At 41.8% G+C, this 25,481-nt stretch overlaps 1 protein-coding gene across 1 annotated transcript; it reads left to right on the top strand.

Moving 5' to 3' along the window:
• Positions 1-240: 240 nt before the first annotated feature.
• LOC138750264 (endophilin-B2-like) lies at positions 241-23,681 on the top strand. Its single transcript, XM_069912375.1, has 3 exons — positions 241-327; positions 2,414-2,577; positions 23,446-23,681. The coding sequence occupies exons 1-3, from the start codon at positions 296-298 to the stop codon at positions 23,583-23,585; spliced, it is 336 nt and encodes a 111-aa protein (XP_069768476.1). The 5' UTR covers positions 241-295; the 3' UTR covers positions 23,586-23,681.
• The last annotated feature ends 1,800 nt before the right edge of the window (positions 23,682-25,481 follow it).

The following is a 25,481-nucleotide window of genomic DNA, read 5'->3' as shown; positions in this document are numbered from 1 at the left end:
TGGATGGGAATTTTACGTGATTGTATTGTCTATTCTTGCTCTTTAACAATCTTTAGTGGATAGAAGTAGTCATTGTACTTTAGGATGTACAATCATGTACAGATTATCTTTAAATAGCCATTTGTCCCAGATGTCTATTCAGTCCAAGAATACTTTCAATCACAGGCAGATTTTAATCAATAACCCCATTCATTCTGCAATAACTGCCGCTTAATTTTGCCAGTTGTTCAATAGCAAGCTATATGGGGAAAACACCATGTCGACTCTTCTACCTTAAAGGAGTGATTATATTCAAATGGGCAGTGGAAACAATGAAATCAGTCAGAGGTGAGTCGCTGCTTAAAATTAGAAACATTCGTGTTCATGCTATAGAGTTTAAGGCTGCCCAGGAGGAATATAATGTGTTTTCTTTAAGATTTTTTACCCTCACCCTGGCGAAGGATGGGGCCAACAGACATGTTGCTGGAAGGGTTTGAGAATTGATATGGTAGGTCACAGGAATCTCAAGTTTAGATCCACAGAGCGCATGTGTTCAGCAAAATGGCCTCCCAGTCTGTATTTGGTCCTGCTGATATCGAGGTCAACTGAGTCAACCAAATGTAGGAGATTAAGTTGGATGGGGTGCATGTGAAACACTGCCTCAACTGGAAGGTCTGATTGTGGCCTTGGATGGAGGTGAGAGGATAGGAAGGGACAAGTTTGGCAATTTCTGCGGTTTCAATGGGAAGTGCATCAGGTGGTGGTGGGTGGAGAGGAAAGTGCCGTCGAGGGAGTCACAGAAAGATGTGCCCCTGTGAAAAGAGGATCTGAGTGGAGCAGGTTAGAGGATGGTGCTGAAGTTGGAAGTGTTCAAGGTTAACGTGTCAGATGTGGCAGCTGATGGGTGGTAAGTGAGAAACCTGAGGGATTCTGTCCTTGTTTGGCTGGAGAGGAGGTGGGGTAAGGGCAGAAAGAGAATTGGAGGTACGGGTGCAGATTTTATCAAAGACAGTATGGGGAAACTGCATTTATTGAAGAAATAAGACATTTTGGGTGTCCTGGAGTAGAAGACCTCATCTTGGGACTGTTACAGGCCCAGAGGACCCCAAAACCTAGCAGCAATAGGAAATCACCAAGACAAAGCGATACTTTAACAAATGTTGTTTTTAATTGTCCAGGCCTTCCAGCATTTGAAATGCCTCTGAGGTCCCCCTTATCCTTCTGTACTCCAACTAGTACAGTCAAAGAGTCGACAATTGGTCCTCATACACTCACCCTTTCATTCCTGATATCATTCCAATAAATCATCTCTGACCTTCTCCAACACCAACACATCTTTTCTCAAATACAGCACCCAAAACTCTAATTCTGATTGAATGGAAGGGGAATTCTCCAACGACACAAACACAACAGTTAAATGATATTATGTTTTGTTGATATTTACAAAAAATTATTGAAGAGTCAATTAATAATTTGTAAAAGATGCCGGGTCCTTTTTTGGACTATTATCATAACCGGAAGCTTGGTGCTGTGTTACGAGACCAGAGGATCCTAAAACTAACCAGCAATAGATATTCACCAAGACAAATGGTTACTGAAACAAAAATTGATTTTAATTATCTTTAAACGTGAACACGGATTTACATTTTAACTTATCATTGTTTTACTACTTTAACTTAATTTACTTAACTTACCCCACTTCTAATTCTAAGTGCACGTGTGTTTAAGTTCAGAAAAGTTCTTTGGTTCATAGTCCAATCTCACTTCTCATTCCTCCAAGTCCACTTGTTGCAGGCCTTTCTTATACTGTGGACAGAATTGAACATGTATATATTTACCAGGCTTTGGTGCTCGAAAGGTAAATGATTACCACTCAGGAAGGTTCTTGTTGGTTTTCGGAGAGAGGTGTGTTGTTCAGGGAAGTATTACGGTGTTTTTGACTCAACGTACCTTCATCTGAATTCCATTATCTCTTCAAAAAAGTTCTGATAGCTTTAGCATGGAGCAGACCTGAACCAGGACTTTGCAGGTAGTTAAGGGAGTGTGTGGGCAGAGTTTGTTCTGGACCAACAATCTCACCAAATGACTCTGCTTGAAATCAAGATTCAAACCATTTTGAGGAATACAACAAGAATTGTTCAACAAGAGCCTGGTGTTCCCTGAGGTGTTTTCTTTCAATACTTGAAATGATTTTTTTTTTAAAAACCCCGATAATATTCCTGATACAGATCTTTGTATTTAACTTGCAGGTTGCTATCTGTTGTTAACTTGGAGGCCTTTAATGGGGTGACTGAGTGGAATCTTTGCTTTAACCAAGCAGTTCTCTTGCAATTGTCCAGCTGTAGAATGTGTTGCAGTTGCTTGCAAGTTTAGCAAGTGGGATTATGATGTGAAATTGCAAGTCACAGCGTCATTTTTGTTTTTGAAAATGCAGATGTGAAAATTTCCTTAAGTTTACAGAGGAGACGTTGGGTCAAGCTGAGAAGACAGAGTTGGATGCCCATTTGGCGAATCGGCTGGGCAAAGCAGAAAGCACAAAAAAACGAGGGACTGAAAAAATAATGAAGCAGACTGAAGTGACATTGAACCCAAACCCAGGTAAAGAATTTAATTTTGTGCTGTGTACTTAAGAGATCAAATGATTTGGGCTTTTAGTGGTGACCTATTTAAATGAAAAAACTCTGATTAGAATTGAAGTTTATGGAATGTTTGGAAGTTACCACAAAAAAATGGAGCATATAAATTAGATGTTGTAATTAAGATAAATGAACAATACAATGAGCCTGGTGTCACAGTATCTGACACAGTTTATTGTACATTACTGTTAAACATTCTCCTCAATGTGAACCTGGTGTCACAGTATCTGCTATAGTTTATCGTACATCTCGCTAAACATTCTCCCAACTGTGAACCTGGTGTCACAATATCTGACACAGTTTATCGTACATTACTGTTAAACCTTTTCACTGCTGTGAAGCCAATGTCACAGTAACGATCTCAGTCGTCCATACATCAGCATTAAACCTCTCTCCACTCTGAATCTGGTGTCACTTTGCCTGCCACTTTTTATTTTACATCACCGTTAAACCTTATTCCCATTGTGAACCTGGTGTCACAGTGTCTGCTACAGTTTATTGCACATTACTGTTAAGCATTCTCCCCAATGTGAACCTGGTATCACAGTATCTGCTACAGTTTATTGTACATCATGTTAAACATTCTCCCCACTGTGAACCTGGTGTCACAGTATCTGCTACAGTTTATTGCACATTACTGTTAAGCATTCTCCCCAATGTGAACCTGGTATCACAGTATCTGCTACAGTTTATTGTACATCATGTTAAACATTCTCCCTACTGTGAACCTGGTGTCACAGTATCTGACAGAGTTTTTTTCTTGAATTTTTTATTTTTCACACTATAAACCACATTGATCAAGATACATACATTTTCCTTTTCAAATATATACAGTGTCGTTTTCTCCCCCTCCTCCCTCTTTCCATCCCACCCTCCCTACCTCCCCTCCCATTCATTTAAAGTTCAGAATCTAAGATACATTAAACCCGTCAAACAATGTTGTCACTCAATAAAAATAAACAAGAAATTCCACTCAGTCAATTCTTTTCATTCTCTTCTCCTTCTGTCTCCTGTATGTTTTCTCTATTATGTTTCATGTATGGCTCCCATATTTGTTCAAATATTGTAATATTATTTCTTAAATTATATGTTATTTTTTCTAATGGAATACATTTATTAATTTCTATATACCATTGTTGTATTCTCAAGTTATCTTCTAATTTCCAGGCTGACATAATACATTTTTTTGCTACAGCTAGGGCTATCCTAACAAATCTTTTTTGTGCACCATCCAAATCAAGTCCAAATTCTTTGTTTTTTTATGTTACTTAGGAGGAAGATCTCTGGGTTTTTTGGTATATTGCTTTTTGTGATTTTATTTAATATCTGGTTTAGATCTTCCCAAAATGTTTTCACTTTTTCACATGTCCAGATTGCATGAATTGTTGTTCCCATTTCCTTTTTACAGCGAAAATATCTGTCAGATACTGTTGGGTCCCCTTTATTTAACTTTTGAGGTGTAATGTATAGCCTGTGTATCCAGTTATATTGTATCATACGTAACCTCGTATTTATTGTATTTCTCATGGTTCCTAAGCATAACTTCTCCCATGTTTCCTTCTTTATCTTTATGTTTAGGTCTTGTTCCCATTTTTGTTTAGTTTTACCATTTTTTTCCTCATTCTCCTTTTCTTGTAATTTAATATACATGTTTGTTATAATTTTTTTGATTATCATTGTGTCTGTAATCACATATTCAAAATTACTTCCCTCTGGTAACTTCAGACTGCTTCCCAATTTGTCCTTCAAGTAGGATTTCAGTTGGTAGTATGCCAACACTGTATCGTGAGTTATATTATATTTATCCTTCATTTGTTAAAAGGATAATAATTTATTTCCTGAAAAGCAATTTTCTATTCTTTTGATCCCTTTTTTCTCCCATTCTCTAAAGGAAAGGTTATCTATTGTAAAAGGGATTAGCTGATTTTGCGTCAGTATTAGTTTTGGTAGTTGGTAATTTGTTTTATTCCTTTCTACATGAATCTTCCAAATATTGAGTAGATGATGTAATACTGGAGAATTCCTAAGTTGTACCAATTTTTATTCCCATTTATATAATATATGTTCGGGTATCTTCTCCCCTATTTTATCTAGTTCTAATCTAGTCCAATCTGGCTTTTACCTTGTTTGATAAAAATCTGATAGGTATCTTAATTGTGTGGCTCTATAATAATTTTTAAAGTTTGGCAGTTGTAAGCCTCCTTGTTTATACCATTCTGTTAATTTATCTAGTGCTATCCTCGGTTTCCCCCCTTTCCATAAAAAATTCCTTATTATTTTCTTTAACTCCTTGAAGAATTTCTCCATCAAGTGTATTGGCAATGCCTGAAATAGGTATTGTACCCTTGGGAAAATGTTCATTTTAATACAGTTTATCCTTCCAATTAGTGTTAGTGGCAAGTCTTTCCAATGCTCTGAGTTGTCCTGTAATTTTTTCATTAGTGGATAATAATTGAGTTTATATAGATGGCCGAGTTTTTTATTTATTTGTATACCTAGGTATCGTATTGCTTGCTTTTGCCATCTGAATGGTGATTCTTTCTTAAATTTTGAGAAATCCACATTATTCATTGGCATTGCTTCACTTTTATTTGCGTTAATCTTGTATCCCGACACTTCTCCATATTCCTTCAATTTCTTCTGTAATTCTTTTATTGATATTTCTGGTTCTGTTATGTATACTATAACGTCATCTGCAAATAAACTGATTTTATATTCCTTGTCTTTTATTTTTATCCCTTTTATTTTATTTTCTGTTCTTATCAATTCTGCTAGTGGTTCTATAGGTAACGCGAACAATAAGGGTGATAGTGGGCATCCCTGCCTTGTTGATCTGCTTAAGTAAAATTGCTTTGATATATATCCATTTACTGTCACTTTCACCAATGGTCCTTTATATAATGCTTTAATCCAATTAATATATTTCTCTGGTAAACTGAATTTTTGTAATATTTTGAATAAATAATTTTATTCTACTCTGTCAAAGGCCTTCTCTGCATCTAAAGCAACCGCTACTGTTGGAGTTTTATTTCTTTCGACTGCATGAATTAAGTTAATAAATTTACAAATATTGTCTGTTGTTCGTCTTTTTTTAATAGATCCAGTTTGGTCTAGATTTACTATTTTTGGTACATAGTCGGCTAATATGTTTGCTAATAGTTTAGCTATTATCTTATAATCTGTGTTAAGTAAAGATATTGGTCTATATGACGCTGGTGCGAGTGGATCTTTCCCTGTCTTTGGTATTACTGTAATTATAGCAGTTTTGCATGAATCTGGTAAGCTTTGTTTTTTATCAATTTGGTTGATTACTTCCAGGAGGGGAGGAATTAATAAATCTTTAAATGTTTTTTAGAATTCTATTGGGAATCCATCCTCTCCTGGTGTTTTATTATTTGGTAGTTTTTTTATTATCTCTTGTATTTCTACTATTTCAAATGGTTCTGTTAATTTACTTTGTTCCTCTATTTGTAATTTCGGTAGTTCAATTTTAGTTAAAAATTCATCTATTTTGTCTTCTTTCCCTTCGTTTTCAGTTTGGTATAATTGTTCGTAGAATTCTCTGAAGTTTTCATTAATCTCTGTTGGATTATATGTGATTTGTTTGTCTTTTTTCCTTGATGCCAATACCATTCTCTTAGCTTGTTCTGTCTTAAGCTGCCATGCTAGAATTTTGTGCATTTTTTCCCCTAGTTCATAATATTTCTGTTTGGTCTTCATTATGTTCTTCTCCACCTTATATGTTTGTAGTGTTTCATATTTTATTTTTTTTATCTGCCAATTCTTTTCTTTTAGTTGTGTCTTCCTTCATTGCTAAATCTTTTTCTATATTTACTATTTCCCTTTCCAACTGCTCTGTTTCCTGATTGTAGTCCTTCTTCATCTTGGTTACATAACTTATTATTTGCCCTCTGATGAACGATTTCTTTGTGTCCCATAGTATAAACTTTTCTTTCACTGATTCCGTATTTATTCCAAAGTACATTTTAATTTGTCTTTCAATGAATTCTCTAAAATCCTGCCTTTTAAGTAGCATGGAGTTTAATCTCCATCTATACATTCTTGCAGGGATGTCATCTAACTCTATTGTCAATATCAGGGGTAGTGGTCCGATAATATTCTAGCTTTATATTCTGTTTTTCTAACTCTGTCTTGCATGTGAACTGATAACAGGAATAGGTCTATTCTTGAGTATGTTTTATGTCTACCCGAATAATATGAATATTCCTTTTCCTTTGGGTGTTGTTTCCTCCATATATCCAAAAGTTGCATTTCTTGCATCGATTTAATTATAAATTTGGTTACTTTGTTCTTTCTGTTAATTTTTTTCCCAGTTTTATCCATGTTTGAATCCAAATTAAGGTTGAAATCCCCTTCTATTAGCATGTTCCCTTGCGTGTCTGCTATCTTCAAAAAAATATCTTGCATAAATCTTTGATCTTCTTCGTTAGGTGAATATACATTGAGTAAATTCCAAAACTCCGAATATATCCGACATTTTATCATTACATATCTCCCTGCTGGATCTATTTTTTCCTCTTCTATTTTAATTGGTACATTTTTACTGATTAATATAGCTACTCCTCTAGCTTTTGAATTATATGACATTGCTGTTACATGTCCTACCCAATCTCTCTTTAATTTCTTGTGCTCCATTTCAGTTAAGTGTGTTTCTTGCACGAATGCTATATCAATTTTTTCTTTTTTCAGTAAATTTAGTAGTTTCTTCCTTTTGATTTGGTTATGTTTTCCGTTAATATTTAAAGTCATATAGTTCAACATAGCCATTTCATACTTTGTTTATCTTCCCTTTCCGTTTCCTCATCATCACCTTTCCTTCTTATCCATTTCTGCTTTCTTTTTTTGAACACTTTATAAGACAACATTTCTAAAACATCAAACATTTCCCTTATTCTCCTATCTAAAATTTCTTCAACCCCACTATCCCCTCCCCTTCTTGAGTTGCCCTTTATCCCTTGTCGGGCAACCACATCTCCCCTCTCCATTTGGATTTGCGAATTCAATCGCAAGCGTCAACTGATTTCGCAGTGACCGCATCTCCTCCCCACCCAGCCCCCCCCAGAAAAGACTTCAATTTTCATTTACAGCAAAGGTCACTCTTTTAATTCCCTCTTTACTTCCTCTCTTCCCTTTCTTTCCCTTATTAATTCTTATCTATACTCTATATATTTTCTTTTAAATACACATACACTCATGTACACACACACTCACACACACATATATTTATATATACATATATATATATATATATATATATATTACCCACATACACGCATACATATAGTTTGTGGTCATTTTTGCTCTCGTTACATGTCTTCATCTCTCTGTCTATTTTGTAGTTGTTCTGCAAATTTTTGTGCTTCCTCCGGATCCGAGAATACTCTGTTTTGCTGCCCTGGAATAACTATTTTAAGTACCGCTGGGTACTTTAGCATAAATTTATATCCTTTTTTCCATAGGATCGCTTTTGCTGTATTAAACTCCTTTCTCTTCTTCAGGAGTTCAAAACTTATGTCAGGATAGAAAAAAAAAATTGACATTTGTATTCTAATGGCTTTTTGTCTTCTCTTATTTTCTTCATTGGTTTCTCCAATATATTTTATCTTGTATATCTTAGGAATTTTAATAAAATGGATCTTGGTTTTTGTTGTGGCTGTGGTTTAGGGGCTAATGTTCTATGTGCCCTTTCTATTTCCATTTCTTCCTGTAATTCTGGTCTTCCTAGGACCCTGGGGATCCAATCTTTTATAAATTCTCTCATATTCTTGCCTTCTTCATCTTCCTTAAGGCCCACTATCTTTATATTATTTCTTCTATTATAATTTTCCATTATATCTATCTTCTGAGCTAACAGCTCTTGTGTCTCTTTAACTTTTTTATTAGATTCTTCTAATTTCTTTTTTAAGTCCTCTACTTCCATTTCTATGGCTGTTTCTCGTTCTTCCACCTTGTCCACTCTTTTTCCTATATCTGACATGACCATCTCTAATCTATTCATTTTTTCTTCTGTACTTTTAATTCTTCTTTTTATTTCACTAAATTCTTGTAATTGCCATTCTTTTACTGATTCCATATATTCTTTAAAAAAATATATATCCATTGTCTTGCCTTTCCCTTCTTCTTCCATTTCTCTATGTTCTTCTTCTTCTTCTTCCTCTGGGTTGGTCATCTGTTGTTCCCTTGTTTTCTTTTTACTCTCTTCTTTCTTGTTCTCATTGTTTTCTGTGTTCTCTTCCTGTTGCTGTGTTGCAGCTGTCATTCTCAGCTGTGGAGATTGACTCCTCAGCTGGTCCCCCCTCCCGTCAGTGTTTTTTTTGACTTGCGCACTTTTGCTTGGCTCCGCGAGCCATTTTTGTACTCCCGAGCTTGGGACTTCGACTGACCTGAGAGAGTGGGCTTCTCTCTCCACAGCGGGCTTCCTTGGACAGGTGAGGCCTTCACCTTCTTCTTCCAATGTCTTTTCTTCTTCTCTTCTTCCCGTTGCTTTTGACTTTTCTCTCTTCGCTGCCATTTTCTTCACACCTTTACTTTCACTTTATTTTAATTTTCGTGTTTGTGCCTTTGTGTTTTCTGGTTTTTTTTAAACTTTTCCGGAGAGGGCTGGAGTTCCCCGACTGGCCACTACACCATCACGTGACTCCTCCATCTGACACAGTTTATCGAACATTACTGTTGAACATTCTCCACAATGTGAACCTGGTGTCACAGTATCTGCTACAGTTTATTGTACATCATGTTAAACATTCTCCCTACTGTGAACCTCGTGTCACAGTATCTGACACAGTTTATCGTACATTACTGTTAAACATTCTCCCCACTATGAACCTGGTGTCACAGCATCTGACACAGTTTAATGTACATCTCGTTAAACATTCTCCCCACTGTGAACCTGGTGTCAAAGTATCTGCCACAGTTTATTGTACATCACGTTAAACATTCTCCCCACTGTGAACCTGGTGTCACAGTATCTGACACAGTTTATCGTACATTACTGTTAAACCTTCTCACTGCTGTGAAGCCAATGTCACAGTAATGATCTCAGTCGTCCATACATCAGCATTAAACCTCTCTCCACTGTGAATCTGGTGTCACTTTGCCTGCCACATTTTATTTTACATCACCGTTAAACCTTATTCCCATTGTGAACCTGGTGTCACAGTATCTGCCACAGTTTATTTTACATCACCGTTAAATCTTATTCAAATTGTGAACCTGGTGTCAGAGTATCTGACACAGTTTATCGGACATTACTGTTAAACATTCTCCCCAATGTGAACCTGGTGTCACAGTATCTGCTACAGTTTATTGTACATCATGTTAAACATTCTCCCCACTGTGAACCTGGAGTCACAGTATCTGACACAGTTTATCGTACATTACTGTTAAACATTCTCCCCACTATGAACCTGGTGTCACAGCATCTGACACAGTTTATTGTACATTACTGTTAAACCTTCTGACGACTGTGAATCTTGTCTCACAGTTTCTGCCTCAGTCGAGTGTACATCACGTTAAACATTCTCCCCAATGTGAACAATTTGTTTCTGTTTCTGCCACAGTTTATCGTACATCACAGTTAAACCTTCTCCCGACTGTGAACTCGGTTTTACTTTATCTCCAACAGTTTACCGTTAACCACCGTTAAACCTTTTCCCAATGTGAAAGTGGTTTTCACAGTATCTGACACAGTTTATAGAACATCACTGTTAAACCTTCTCATGACTGTGAATCCTGTCTCACAGTTTCTGCCTCAGTCAAGTGTATCAATTACCAAAACTAATATTGACGCAAAATAAGTTACTCCCTTTTACAATAGATAACCTTTCCTTTAGAGAATGGGAAAAAAAAGGGATTAAAAGAATAGAAAATTGTTTTTCAGGAAGTAGATTCATATCCTTTGAACAAATGAGAGATAAGTACAATATAACTGGAGATACAGCGCTGGCACATTACCAATTGAGATCCTACTTGAAGGATAAATTAAGAAGCAGTTTGAGTTTGCCAGAGGGAAGTAACCTTGAATATGTGATTACAGATACAATGTTAATCAAAAGATTTATAACAAATATGTATATTAAACTGCAAGAAAAGGAAAATGAGGAAACAAATGGTAAAACTAAACAAAAATGGGAACAAGATTTAAATATAAAGATAAAAAAGGAAACATGGGAGAAATTATGTTCTGGAACGATGAGAAATACAATAAATACGAGGCTACGTTTGATACAATATAACTGGTTACACAGACTATACATTATACCTCAAAAGTTAAATAAATGGGACCCAACAGTATCTGATAGATGTTTTCGATGTAAAAAAGAAATGGGAACAACAATTCATGCAAGCTGGACATGTGAGAAAGTAGAAAAATTTTGGGAAGATCTCAATCAGATATTAAATAAAATAACAGAAAACAATATACCAAAGAATCCAGAGATCTTTCTCCTAAGTAACATAAAGAACAAAGAATTTGGAATTGATTTGGAGGATGCACAAAAAAGATTTGTTAAGATAGCTCTAGCCGTAGCAAAAAAATGTATTATGTCAACCTGGAAATTGGAAGATAATCTGAAAATACAACAATGGTATACAGAAATGAATAAATGTATTCCATTAGAAAAAATTACATATAGTTTAAGAAATAATATTGAAATATTCGAACAAATATGGGAGCATTACATTAAATACAATAGCGAAAACCTACCGGGGACAATCATTACCTAAGTTGATGGAAGGAGAAGGAAAGAAAAGAATGGACTCAGTAGAATTTCTGGTGTATTTTTGTTGAATGACATTGTCTGACTGGTTTAATGTAACCTAGATTGTTTTCCTTAAATGGATGGGAGGGGGGGTGGGGGGATGGGTTGGGAGGAGGGAGGGGGGGGGAGAAAATGTCACTGTGTATGTGTGAAAAGGAAAAAGTGTGTATCATGGCTAATGTGATTTATGGTGTGAAAAATAAAAAAATTTAAAAAAACATTAAACTTTCTCTTCCCTGTGAACCTGGTGTTACTTTCTTTCTTTGGCTTGGCTTCGCAGATGAAGATTTATGGAGGGGTAAATGTCCACGTCAGCTGCAAGCTCGTTGGTGATTGACAAGTCCGATGCGGGACAGGCAGGCATGGTTGCAGCGGTTGCAAGGGAAAATTGGTTGGTTGGGGTTGGGTGTTGGGTTTTTCCTCCTTTGTTTTTTGTCAGTGAGGTGGACTCTGCGGTCTTCTTCAAAGGAGGTTGCTGCCCGCCGAACTGTGAGGCACCAAGATGCACGGTTTGAGGCGATATCAGCCCACTGGCGGTGGTCAATGTCGCAGGCACCAAGAGATTTCTTTAGGCAGTCCTTGTACCTTTTCTTTGGTGCACCTCTGTCACGGTGGCCAGTGGAGAGCTCTCCATATAACACGATCTTGGGAAGGCGATGGTCCTCCATTCTGGAGACGTGACCCACCCAGTGCAGTTGGGTCTTCAGCAGCGTGGATTCGATGCTTGCAGACTCTGCCAGCTCGAGTAATTCGATATTGGTGATGAAGTCACTCCAATGAATGTTGAGGATGGAGCGGAGACAGCACTGATGGAAGTGTTCTAGGAGCTGTGGGTGATGCCGGTGTAGTACCCATGAATTGGAGCCGAACAGGAGCATGTGTATGACAACGGCTCTGTACACACTGATCTTTGTGTGCTTCTTCAGATGGTTGTTTTTCCAGACTCTTTTGTGTGGTCTTCCAAAGGTGCTATTTGCCTTGGCAAGTCTGTTGTCTATCTCGTTGTCGATCCTTGCATCAGATGAAATGGTGCAGCCGAGGTAGGTAAACTGGTTGAACGTTTTGAGTTCTGTGTGCCCGATGGAGATGTGGGGGGGGGGGTGGGGGGCTGGTAGCCATGGTGGGGATCTGGCTGATGGAGGACCTCAGTTTTCTTCAGGCTGACTTCCAGGCCAAACATTTTGGCAGTTTCCGCAAAACAGGACGTCAAGCGCTGAAGAGCTGGCTCTGAATGGGCAACTAAAGCAGCATTATCTGCAAAGAATAGTTCACGGACAAGTTGCTTTTGTGTCTTGGTGTGAGCTTTCAGGCGCCTCAGATTGAAGAGACTGCCATCCGTGCGGTACCGGATGTAAACAGCGTCTTCATTGTTGAAGTCTTTCATGGCTTCTTTCAGCATCATGCTGAAGAAGATAGTAAAGATGATTTAACGATGATGTACGGTAAATTGAGATAGATACTGTGACATCTGGTGCACAGTGGGGAATAAGGTTTAATAGTGATGTACGGTAGACTGAGGCAGATACTGTGACACTGGTGTTACAGTACCTACCTAAGTCAACTGTTCATCACCGTTAAACATTCTCCCCACTGTGAACCTGGTGTCACAGTATTTGACACAGTTTATCGTATATTACTGTTAAACATTCTCACCAATGTGAATCTGGTGTCACAGTATCTGACACAGTTTATCGTACATTAAGTTAAATCTTCTCCCCCCTGTGAACCCGGTGTCACAGTACCTACCATAGTTCATTGAACCTCACTATTAAACTGTCTCACTAATGTGTACCCGGTTTCACAGTATCCATCACAGTCCACCGTACATCGCCGTTAAACCTTCTCACAACTGTGAACTCATTGTCACAATATCTGCCATATCTACCATACATTAAGTTAAACGTTCTCCCCAATGTGAACCATTTGTCACTGCTTCTGCCATAGTTTATCGTACATCACAGTTAAACCTTTTCACTGCTGTGAACCCATTGTCTCAGTATCTATCTCATTATCATTAAACCTTCTCCCGACTGTGAACTTGCTGTCACTTTATCTGACACAGTTTATCGTACATTAGTGTTAAACCTTCTCACTGCTGTTAACCCAGTGTCACAGTGTTTGTGACAGTTTTTCGTACATCTCTGTGAAACATTCTCCCCACTGTGAAGCTGGGGTCAGTTTACCTGCCTCAGACTGCCAGATACAGCACCAATTGCTCTCAGCCAAAGGTGCTGTAGTTGAGTCCGTGTGGCCAGAGGTGTCTGCTCAAGAAGGCCAGGGGCTGCCATTGCCCTTCAATGAATTGCTCCATTGCGCCCCCTACTGCTGTGCTGGAAGCACCTACTGTGAGAGTGGTGGGTGTCTCTGGCCTGGTGTCTACCAGAAGGATTGTGTTGGCCAGTGCATCTTTGGCCCTCTGGAACACCTCCAAATCCTCATTGTCCCAGGTAATGTCTTTACCTTTCTCCGCATGATGTGGGCCACTACTGGTATGAATTGGTTATAAAAATTAATTGTACTGGTGAATTTATGGTGTGTTTGGGTAAGCACTGAACAGCCTCTACCTTTTCAAGCAGGGGCTTAGTTCCGTGCCGGTTGATTTGATGCCCCAGGAAATCAAACATTTCCAGACTGAACTGGCACTAAGTAAGGTTTATAGTAAGTCCAAATTCCTGCAGCCGGGCGCACAGTTGCCTTAGGTGGTCTCTGTTTAGCTTCATTGCCACCAGCTTGATATCTTGTGGTTACTGCTACCCTCTGCTGTTGGAGAATATATTTCTTGGTCAATGTGACTAAGAGCCCCTTAAATGCCCTTAATGTTTTGGCCTTCACTCCTGGCAAGGCATTCCTGGCACCCACAACTCTGTGTAAAAACAAATACCTCTCATATTGCCCTAATCCTTCCTCCCTTTGCTTTTGTCAGATGCCTTCTAGTGTTTGCAACTCCCATTTGGGTTTCAGGCAGACCGAAGGACATCTTTCACTGAGTTTCTGGCCTTCCAGCAGTTCTGGATGTCTGTGTCTGGATGCTCTGCTCCGTGGACCACCCCGCAGTATCCCATCAAGTCCTGGAGTCTCTGTGTCAGCAATGCTCTGCTGACCACTGCCTGACAGCCTTGTGGTCAAAAGTATTTGTCTATGAAACCATTCCCAGGAAGGTAATGGGGCAAAGTCCTGCTGACTGGGTCATTGAGAGGCACCACAGCCAGACCAATCTTTTGCAATACCTGAGCCAGGTAGAATCTCAGCACATAGCGCCATTTGGTGCCCTTGCACTTTGGTTTCACGCACAGCCACACACAATGATGGCCATGCTGGTTACACCCTTGCCCCCAGTGATTGACCACGTACGTGGTCCTTCTCCAGACTCTATCCATTTTGGACCCCCGCATGAATAGGGAAACTGTTTTGGGAATTGCCAGGGTGGAGGTGTGGGGATGGGCCACACCTGCCCCACGTGCAGCAGTACTGAGAGTTCCTTGCACCTTTCAACTGATGATCAGGTTTTATCCGATTGACCCCTGATTGCATCTCTGAGTTTCTCCCTGTCTCCTGGATCTGGGGGATTCGGTACTGCTCCCCATCTCCTTGAGTTGGTGCTTTGTTCTCCACCAGCCCCACAAGACAACCAAGACCTTTGGATGGAGGGCAGAGGTGCAGAGAGATCAGTGAGAACACGGGTAGGGGTCCATCCAGGTGCCTGATAACAGGAGGAAACCAAGGGGGAAGGAGGATGCAGGACATTCATTAGCAGGACATTGCGAGAGAGTGGATTCCTCGAACTCTTGAGGGGAGAAGGTGCTGATCGATCCATCGGTTTAGGTGGGGCAGGGTATAGACATGGCAGCTGACTGGAATTGTCAGCGGGATACTGAGACTTGGGAGAGGAGGGGAGGGTGCAGTAGTGTTCTGACGAGAGAGTGCTGAGGGAGAGGCAACATGGGTGGAACCTCAAGGTAAGGGACCCCTGATTGTTTGCAGGGATGGGATTTGTAAATAGACTCATCGATATCCAGCACAGAGCATCTTTGTCCCCCTGCCATCAGGAAGGAGATATGGAGGTATAAAAGCCAGGCAGCTTCTTCCCACAGGCCATGAGATTGACAAGGCAACATGAGCTGGCTGGGAGCAAAGAATGAAAAGGGGGAAAGGAATATGGACTGATTACAACAGCTCAGCCAGCAGGAGAGAGGGGCCAAAGGGCCAGTTTCTGTGTTGTCTATCTGGACCAGCCTTTTGAGTTCAAGCTTAAAAAAACCCAACCATTTTTTAATTTAATAATAACGGTACAGAATTAATCAAGAGACAAGATGTCTGTCCAGCAGCGAGCATCGAAGGCACTTTCTGAAACGGAGGCTCTGAAACCACAGGGAGGTTCTGGCCGGAATGAGGTCCGACCTGCTAGAAGGAGGAGAGGAGAAGCAGGGATAATGTAGGGGAATGGGTGGGGAAGGGAGGGGGTAGAGATACCTTCCTCCATTCACCTCCCCTTTTCTCCACCCCGTTCTCTGTCCTGGGTAAACTTGTACCTCTCTTTGTTCATTTTAGATTGGTCACAGTGTTCGAACTACCAAAAGAAAATAGACACCCACACCGAGAGCAGTTCAGTTTAAACTAATTTTTATTACAAATTCAAAAGCTGATTTCAAACTACAATATGCAAGCCCTTCCCAATTATACTTATCAACGCCTGCACTGGCCCCAAGTGCCAAAGCAAGGCAATGACTGCACACTTGTAATAGGTTGTCGGGGCGCCGGTTGCAGTTTCTCCACCTCCCTGACTGGGACATTAGCTGGACTCTAGAAGTTCTTCTTGCTGAAAGATGTTTCCACCTCTCGGAGAGTCTCAAACTTCAGCAGCGGGACCATGGCTTATATTACCCAAAAACTGCTTACCCAAGCATCTATTCCCAGCACAGTAAGAAAGATAAGCAAGCAAGCTAGCATGTTAGGCTTCTAACATAATTTTCAGCTTATCACTTTGAATACAATGGTTATTTTGCATCAAGGCTAGGCCTCTGACAGTCTGTGACCAAAACAAGCAGGAAGATTAAATGTTCTTGGTACACAGATGTCCTTTTGTCAGATAACTGCATCTCTGGCCCCTCAGTGGAATTTAGCTTAAGTATGCAGATTCTTAAAAAACAAGCAGGTTCTCAGCCTTGCAGAAGCAAAGATTGCAAAAGTAAAAAAAAAACACGGTTTAAATCTTCCATTACATTCCCCTCCCCATTCGCCTGCCCATTACCCTCCCCATTTCCTTCCCCCGCTCGCCTCCCGGTTCCCCTCCCCCTTCCCATTCCCCTACTCCTAACTCTAACCCCTAACAAACCCTAACCTTAACACTACCAATACCCCCATCAATACTCCACGTCCCCTAACTCTACCCCTATCCCATCCCCTAACTCTATCTCTACCCCTACGCCGTCCCCTAACCCCAACCCAAATACTACCCATCTTCCTCTAACCCAAACACTCACCCCACCTCTATCTCCTACTCCTACCCCCTTCCACTAAACCTAATACAAACCCACTTCCCCAAACTCTAAACCTAACCCTAACCTAGACCTAATTCTAGCCCATGTCTCCTAACCCTAACCTTGATGTTATCTCTATCCCCGCCCTAACCCTTACTCTCACCCAACCTAAGCCTAAACCCTACCCCTATCCCCTACACATATCCCCTTCCCGAAACCATACCCCTTACCCCTATCCCATACCCACACCCCCAAGCCTACCCCTTACTCACCCCGCTTCCATTACCCCCTTTCTCCTATCCCCCTTCCCCTACCACTCCTTCCCCTAGGTTAGGGTAGGAAGGGGAAAGGGGGAGGGGGAAGGGGAGGTGAAGGGAGGAGGGCTGGGGTTAGGGCATAGGTGTGAGGTAAGGGGGTTGGGATGGAGGAGGTGTGGGAGAGAAAGGGGGCATGGAAGATGCAGGGAATTGGGTTGGCAGGGCCAGAGGGAGAAGAAGGGGAGAGATTCAGGCCATCATGATGTTGTCCATCCTCTGTTCAGCTGGGATGCGAGGTTCTTCAGTACTCGTGTCTTGTCTCTGAGATCACTCCTTCTGGGAAGAGAAATACGAGTGATAGAGATGCTGTCTCCGAGGCCTGATCATAATGATTTTGGAGGGTCCCAACTCTTCCCACATCACCACCCTCCCTACCCCTACACACTAGGGCCTTTCCACTTCCTCTGCTTTACCTGAGGAAGTGTGTTTTTGAGAAAAGCACAATCTATCTGTGCAGAGCTCAGAGCACCGTGTCCCCATCAGGCAACACCCTGGTTCACCACTACATGGCAGCAAGATGCTGGACAAATCATGGATGGATCAGTCGAGTCCCTTCAGCTGACCCATCTGAACCAACCCCACAACAATATTACCCTTCCCTCCCTCACACGAGTACCCTCTATTTTTCTTTTATTCCTGTCCCCATATTAAAATGTTTTATATGCCTTTTTTGGACCAGCCTTCTTTAAATCAAATATTATAACAATTAATATCAAATCACAATGTTACAGTGTTTACAAATATATGTTGATAACATATAAAAAAGAAAAGAAAGGAAAAGAAACTAAGATACGACTGTCGTGGTGGCTACTCTGTTTCTGAATGACCTCACAACCAGACGGGTTGAGTTCAGTGAGCAAAAACTCCTTTTTTCAGGTCTGCCTGGCTGGTCTTATGCTCCCATCCTGGACCTGGCTGAGAAGCACACCGGGGGCCCTGACTTCGTTGGGGGGTCATGTGGGCCGCAGGTTGCGGGCTTCTGAGTCTGGTGCCGAGGTCGGGGAGAATCCCCTGACAGTGCCATTTTGGCTGGCTGCCCCGCCATGTGCGTGACATGAGGGGCTAGATCGCCTGCTTCATGGCTTGCCGCCACACAGCCCCCCCAGAACCGGCGCCAATGGCCTTTTTTTGCCGGGCGGCCTCGCTTCTTGGGTTGAGCCGTGACCACTGGCTCGTTGGGTCGAGGTGTGCTGTCTTTAATCTGTTCACAGTAAACAGTTCCCTCTTACCACTGATGTCTGGTGTGAAGGTGGATCCGGAATGCTAGATGACTCTGTACGGCCCTTCATTTGGTCTTTGAAGGAGTGCTGTGGAAGGGCCTCATCTGATAAATACATCCTCTGCGGAATACAGCTCACTGAGGATGTAAGAGGCATGTGTGCCATGTCTGGGCGGTGATGAAGGTGTGAAGGAGTCCAACTGGGCCCGGAGGCGGAGAAGTAAACTGTGCAGTGACTGTTGCAGGTTGTTAGGTTCATTGATAAACTCACCAGGCAGGGCTAGTGGTTTACCGTAGACCAGATCAGCAGATGACATCTGCAGGTCTTCTTTGGGTGTCGAGCAGATTCCCAGGAGTACACAAGGCAGCTCATCCACCGAGTTGGGGCCGGTGAGGCAGGCCATAAGTGCCGACTTAAGGTGGCAATGCAATCGTTCGACCAGTCCATTGGCAAGTGGGTGATAGGCCGTTGTGTGATGCAGCCCAATTCCCAGTCTGTTGGTGAGCTGTGCCCAGAGTGCAGAGGTGAACTGCGTGCCACATTCGCTGGTGAGGTGGGCCAGGACGCCGAACCAGGTAACCCAACCGACCAAAAGTGCTTGGGAGTAGGAGTCCGTAGAGGCATCTGGCATCAAGATCACCTCAGGCCAACGAGTGGTGCAGTCTACCACTGTGAAAAGGTAACAGTTACTTCAGGAAACGGGTAAGGGGCTGGCAATGTCCACATGTATGTGGCTGAAACGTTCTCGGACGTGTTCAAAATCCTGCACGGGCATTCTGGTGTGGCTGTGTGCCTTGGAAAGCTGGCAATGGGTGCAGGTTCTGGCCCAGTCCACAATCTCCTTTCGAAGCCCGTGCCAAACGAAGTATTCTGCCACCATATGAACCTTGGAGCTGATGGAAGGGTGGAAAAGGTCATGGATATGGTGAAGATTTGCCTGCGCCACTGCTGGGGAACCACTGGACGCAGGGTACTCATCACTGAGAGGATTCGGGAGGATCTGGAACCGCAGGCCCAAGATGGCAGTCCTGAAGGCCTGCATCTCCTCGTCGGACTTCTGATCTGGGCCAAGCAGGTCGTAGTCTAGGCTGGGTATCAGCGAGCAAATGGCCGGTTGGGAGACGGCTTCAGTGACCACATTGTCTTTCCCTGCCTTGTGCTGAATGTGGGTGGTGAACTCCGATACAAAGGACAGGTGATGGTGTAAGTGGGCCGACCAGGGATCTCTAGCTATAGCGAGAGCCTGAGTGAGGGGTTTGTGGTCGGTATAAATGGTGAAAGGCTTTCTGGGAGGGGAAATGAGGCACAGCAAGGTACATGCCCAGCAACTCACGGTTGAAAGCACTATACTTGCGGTCTTGCGGATGAAGAAGTTGGCTAAAGAATTCCAGTGGTTTCCACTGTCCATTAACCTGCTGCTCCAAGACAGTACCAATGGCAGTGGCAGAGGCATCGATGGAGAGCACCATAGGAAGGTCGGTACGTGGGTGGAGGAGCAGGGTAGCCTTCACGAGGGCAACCTTCGTGGCTTTGAATGCCCTGGAGTCCAGGCGAGTATCTTGTCCTTGGCGAAGAGTGGCTGCATGATGTGTGCAGCTCCTGGAATGAATCGGTTATAGAAGTTGACCATACCTGCGAACTCTTTTAGCCCCTTGAGGTTGTCCGGGCAAGGACAATCACTGATTGCAGTGACCTTCATAGCAGTTGGTGTAACTCCTTCGGCCATGATGATGTGGGCCTGAAACTGCATGGACTGTTTCCAGAACTGGCATTTGGCCAGGTTGATTGTTAGGCCAGATTCGGCCAGTCGGGAGAAGAGGGTGTGCAGGTGAGACTTGATTTGTGCCCAGTCTCTGCTGGTGACAAGAATGTCATCCAGATAAATGAACATGAAATTCAAATCCCTGCGCACCGTATTCATGACGTGCTGGAAGGTCTGGGTGATGTTCTTGAGCTCGAAAGGCATGCGTAGAAATTTGAACTAGCTGAAGGGGGATGTCCTCAGGCTACGATGGGATTTGATGAAACATGCGCACCAGATCGACCTTGGAGAATACGCTCGCGCCATGCAGATTGGCCGTAAAATCCTGAATGAGAAGGATGGGGTAATGGTCAGGTACTGTCATGTCATTAAGCCATCGATAATCTCTGTAAGGGCACCAGCCACCAGAGGCTCTGGACCAGGTGGAGTGGCGAGGCCCCAGTTCCTGTAGATGCGAGAACTCCTCTTTCGCTATCTGGAGCTTATCCGGCAGGTTTAACAGTAATGTACAATAAGCTGTATCAGATACTATGACACGAGGTTCACAATGGGGAGAATATTTAACAGTGATATACATTAGACTTTGGCAGATACTGTGACATCAAGTTCACAGTAGTAAGAAGGTGTAACAGTAATGCACAATAAGCTGTGGTAGATACCGTGATACCAGGTACACAGTTAGAAGAAGGTTTTAAGGTGATGAAATATTAACTGTGGCAGATAAAGTGACACCAGGTTCACATTGGGGAGAAGTTTATGGTGATGTATGGAAGACTGACGCAGATACGGTGACACCACATTAACAATGAGGAGAAGGTATATCAGTGATGTACAAAAAACTGTGGAATATACTGTGACTCCAAGTTTACAGTGGGGAGAAGGTTGAACTCTGATGTACGATAAATGGTGGGAAAAACAGTGAAAAATTGGTCAACATGGGGAGAATGTTTAACGGTGATGTACAATCGACATTGGCAGATACTGTGACACCGTGTTCACAGTATTGAGAAGGGTTAACAGAGATGTGTGGTAGAATAAGGCAGATAATATAACTCCTGGTTTACAGTGGTGAGAAGGTTTTAAAATGATGTACAATAAACTGTGGCAGATACTGTGAAATCTGGTTCACAATGGGGAGGGGGTTAATGGTGATGTACGGGAGACTACATAGATACGTTGATACTGGGCTCAGAGTGGGAAAAGAAGGTTTATTGGTGATGTATGGGAAACTGAGGCAGTTACTGTGACACTGGGTTCATAGTGGGGAAATTGTTTAACAGAGCTGTACGATAACCTTTGGCAAACACAGTGACACCAGGTTCACATGGGGGAAAATGCTTAACGGTGATGTACAATAAATTGTGGCAGATACAATAACACCAGGCTCACATTGGGAAGAAGGTTTACTGATGATGTACAGTAGACTTTGGCAGACTCTGTAACACCAAGTTCACAGTAGTGAGAAGGTATAATAGTTATTTACGATAAACTATGGCAGATACAGTTAAAACGGTCTCACACTGGGGAGAAGGTTTAATGGTGATGTGTCGTAAACTTAGGCTGATACTTTAACACCAAGTTAACAGGGGGAGAATGTTTAATGTTGATTAAAGGTAGACTGAGGCAGAAACTGAGAGACAGCATTCACAGTAATGTGAAGGTTTAACAGTGATATACTATAAACTGTGTCAGATACTGTGACAAGATGGCGCAGAGGGTAGACGTGTGGTTCCACCCTTCCCCAGTTAGACTATTAAATGCTCAATTTAAAAAGTTGTAAAAGTGATTAAAAATACTGTTTATAGACTTTTGAATAGTGGAGGATTGAAATAGCTGCAAATGTGAAAAAAAGTGAAAACTCAGTTACAGAAGAAATTACCTTACAAAAGTGTTGAAGAATCGAGGCCAAGTTCAAGTTGAAGCAATGGAGTCGTTGACTGGAGTCCCCAAACCACAGAAGACTCCTGCCCGGCTTAGTATTACAGCACCGCCATCTTGTGAAATCGCAAGATGGTGCAGGCTCAGCGATGACTTTGGCCGGTTTCAACTCATACACTCGTTAACTCGGGCACGAGGGCGGGCCAGCTGAGTGAGGACAGGCCTGCGTGCCTGCAGCTTTGCCTGGTGGTCCGGGGGTGCGCAGTGTAGCGTCGGAAGATGCACCTGCGCGGTGGGTGGCCCGACCAGGCATGCGCCATGCGTCGAAGGTCCACGAACCTTTGGAGAAGGTGTGGGCTATGGGGGAACCCGAACGATGGCCAGTTGACGAGGTAGGCATGCTGTTGTCAGGTGTCCAGACCCACAGCCGCACTGGAAGAGGACCTACGGCTTTGGAGGAAGAAGAGAGCTCAACTTCATTAGAGTTTGAAGAACTGGGGACTGAGGCAAAAGTCGGTCGGCCTCAAAGGGAGGTGATGGATCCTGGACTGGATTCTGTGTTTCCAATTCTGGAAGGGATTGCTCAGCTCATGGAAGATATGGCAAATAAATCAATGCAGATGACTCATCAGATGACTCAAGGATTTCTGGAAATGAAAACTCAAATGAACACTGTTTGTGAAGAAATAACTTTTATGAAGGAAGATATTAATGTCGTTAAGAGTGATGTTACGAGATGGACACGATCAGTGGATACTGTGCAAGATCATTTTAAAAAGATTGACGAGGCTTTCTTTAATGCAAGAGTCAAGTGGAGCGTAATAGAGAAAAAATGGAAATACTTTTGTAGATTGGGGGATTCAGAAGAAGGAATTATTGAAGAAGTTTGACTCATTAGAAAACTAAAGTCATAGAAATAATGTTAAGATAGTAGGTCTTCCGGAAGATATGCAAGGTTCGGATCCGGTGAAGGTTTTGAAGAAATGATTCCCAGAAGTGTTGGGCAGGTAATTCATTCCAGATGGACTGGAATTAGATCGAGCGAACAGAGCATTAAGGAAGAAACCGTTTCCAGGCCAATTACCACGAGCAGGTTTGATTCGCTGTTTTAAATATCAAGACAGAGAGATGATCCTCCGATTGGTGGTGCAGAAAACATGGCAAAATCGGGCTCCACTGATGGTTCAAAATAATAGGGTTTTTTAAAATGCAGATCTGAGTCAAGAAATTATCAGAAGATGCTGAGAATTTAATTCGGCTTAAGTAGTATTGTGGCAAAAGGGATATAAATTTGCTTTTCGTTATGTGGCAGTATTGAAAGATTTTTATGGGAATTTTTAATCTCAGTTTTTTGAAAATGACCATGATGCTTTAATATTTGCTAATTCATTGCCAGATGTACAAGGAAATGGGCGATCGTCACCATTGTCACCGAAGAGAAGGGTCAATGGGAATGGGATTGGAAAATATAGAAAGAATGAGAAAAAAGTTGAATTGATGCAAAGTCTTCTCGATATTGAAGATCCGGAACAATAATTGGGACTGGAATCATTGGGTTGAATGTTTTTGTTTCAGTACTTTGTGAAAGTCTGACTGGGGGTGGGTGACACTGAGTCCTTTAGTCACTTGTGGACTTCACCACACCCAGATTTTTAGGGGGCTACTACTTTTGAGTAGCTTGTTTTGGGATTGATTTTTCTCTTTTTTGGAATTTTTAAAATAGGTGGGGATTCGAATACAGCGAGACTTAGAAGGGAAGCATTATTTTATAGTAGGATTCACATTCGTGAGAAGGTTTAACAGTGATATACTATGAACTGTGTCAGATATTGTGACACCAGGTTCACAGGGGGATCAGATTTAACGGTGATATATGGTATGTTGAGGGAGATAATGTGACTCCAGGTGCACAGTGAGGATAAGGTTTAATGGTGATGTACTGTAGTCTGATGCAGATACAGTAACACCAGGTTCAGAATTGTAGAGGGTTTAACGATGATGTACAGTAGACTGAGACAGATACTGTGACACTGGATTCACAGCAATGAGAATGTTGAATAGTAATGTCGATAAACTGTGTCAGATACTGTGACACTAGGTTCACAGTGGGGAGAAAGTTTAACAGTCATGTACAGTAGACTGAGGTAGATATTGTGACACCAGGTTCACATGGGAATAAGGTTTAACGGTGATGTATGGTATGTTGAGATAGATAATGTGACACCAGGTGCACAGTGGGGATAAGGTTTAATGGTGATGTACTGTAGACTGAGGCAGATACAGTGACAGCAGGTTCACAGCGGGGAGGAGGTTTTATGGTGATGTAAGGTAGACTTTGGTAGATACTGTGACACCGAGTTTACAGAAGTAAGAAGGTTTAACTGTGATGTACAATAAACTGTGTCAGTTAACGAGACACCAGATTCACAGTGGGAATCAGGTTTAACAGTTATGTATGGAAGGCTGTGGCAGATACTTTGACACATGGTTCACAATGGGGAGAAGTTGATCACTGATGCACGATAAACAGTGGAAGATACTGTGACAGCAGGTTCACAGTGGGGATAATGTTTTAAAGTGATGTACGGTAGACTGAGGCAGAAACTGTGAGACAGGATTCACATTTGTGAGAAGTTTAACAGTGATGTACTATAAACTGTGTCAGATACTGTGACGCCAGGTGCACAGTGGGTATAAGGTTTAACGATGATGTACGGTAGACTGAGTCAGATACTGTTACTCCGGGTTTTCAGTAGTGAGAAGGTTTAAAAGTTATGTACAATAAACTGTAGCAGATACTGTGATACCAGGTTCACATTGGGGAGAATGCTTAACAGTAATGTGCAATAAACTGTAGCAGATACTGTGACACCAGGTTCACAATTTGAATAAGATTTAACGGTGATGTAAAATAAACTGTGGCAGATACTGTGATACCAGGTTCACAATGGGAATAAGGTTTAACGGTGATGTAAAATAAAAAGTGGCAGGCAAAGTGACACCAGATTCAGAGTGGAGAGAGGTTTAATGCTGATGTATGGACGACTGAGATCGTTACTGTGACATTGGCTTCACAGCAGTGAAAAGGTTTAACAGTAATGTACGATAAACTGTGTCAGATATTGTGACACCAGGTTCACAGTTGGGAGAATGTTTAGCGAGATGTACGATAAACTATAGCAGATACTGTGACACCAGGTTCACATTGAGGAGAATGTTTAACAGTAATGTACGATAAATTGTGTCAGATACTGTGACACCAGGTTCACAGTGGGGAGAATGTTTAACATGATGTACAATAAACTGTAGCAGATACTGTGACACCAGGTTCACATTGAGGAGAATGTTTAACAGTAATGTATGAAAAACTGCGTCAGATACTGTGACACCAGGTTCACAGTGCGAAGAACGTTTAATGGTGATGTACAGTAG

Source organism: Narcine bancroftii, unplaced genomic scaffold (genome assembly GCF_036971445.1).
Source record: "Narcine bancroftii isolate sNarBan1 unplaced genomic scaffold, sNarBan1.hap1 Scaffold_111, whole genome shotgun sequence".
NCBI lineage: Eukaryota > Metazoa > Chordata > Chondrichthyes > Torpediniformes > Narcinidae > Narcine > Narcine bancroftii.
The sequence above is the reverse complement of the archived record's forward strand: the minus strand, read 5'-3'. Positions and strand labels throughout refer to the sequence as shown.

Excerpts from the sequence above, each read along its gene's own strand:
- LOC138750264 (XM_069912375.1), top strand. The coding sequence starts at position 296 with ATGGGCAGTGGAAACAATGAAATCAGTCAGAG. Across the intron at positions 328-2,413 it reads AACAATGAAATCAGTCAGAG|ATGTGAAAATTTCCTTAAGT; the intron begins GTGAGTCGCTGC and ends TTGAAAATGCAG. Across the intron at positions 2,578-23,445 it reads GACATTGAACCCAAACCCAG|ATGTACAAGGAAATGGGCGA; the intron begins GTAAAGAATTTA and ends ATTCATTGCCAG.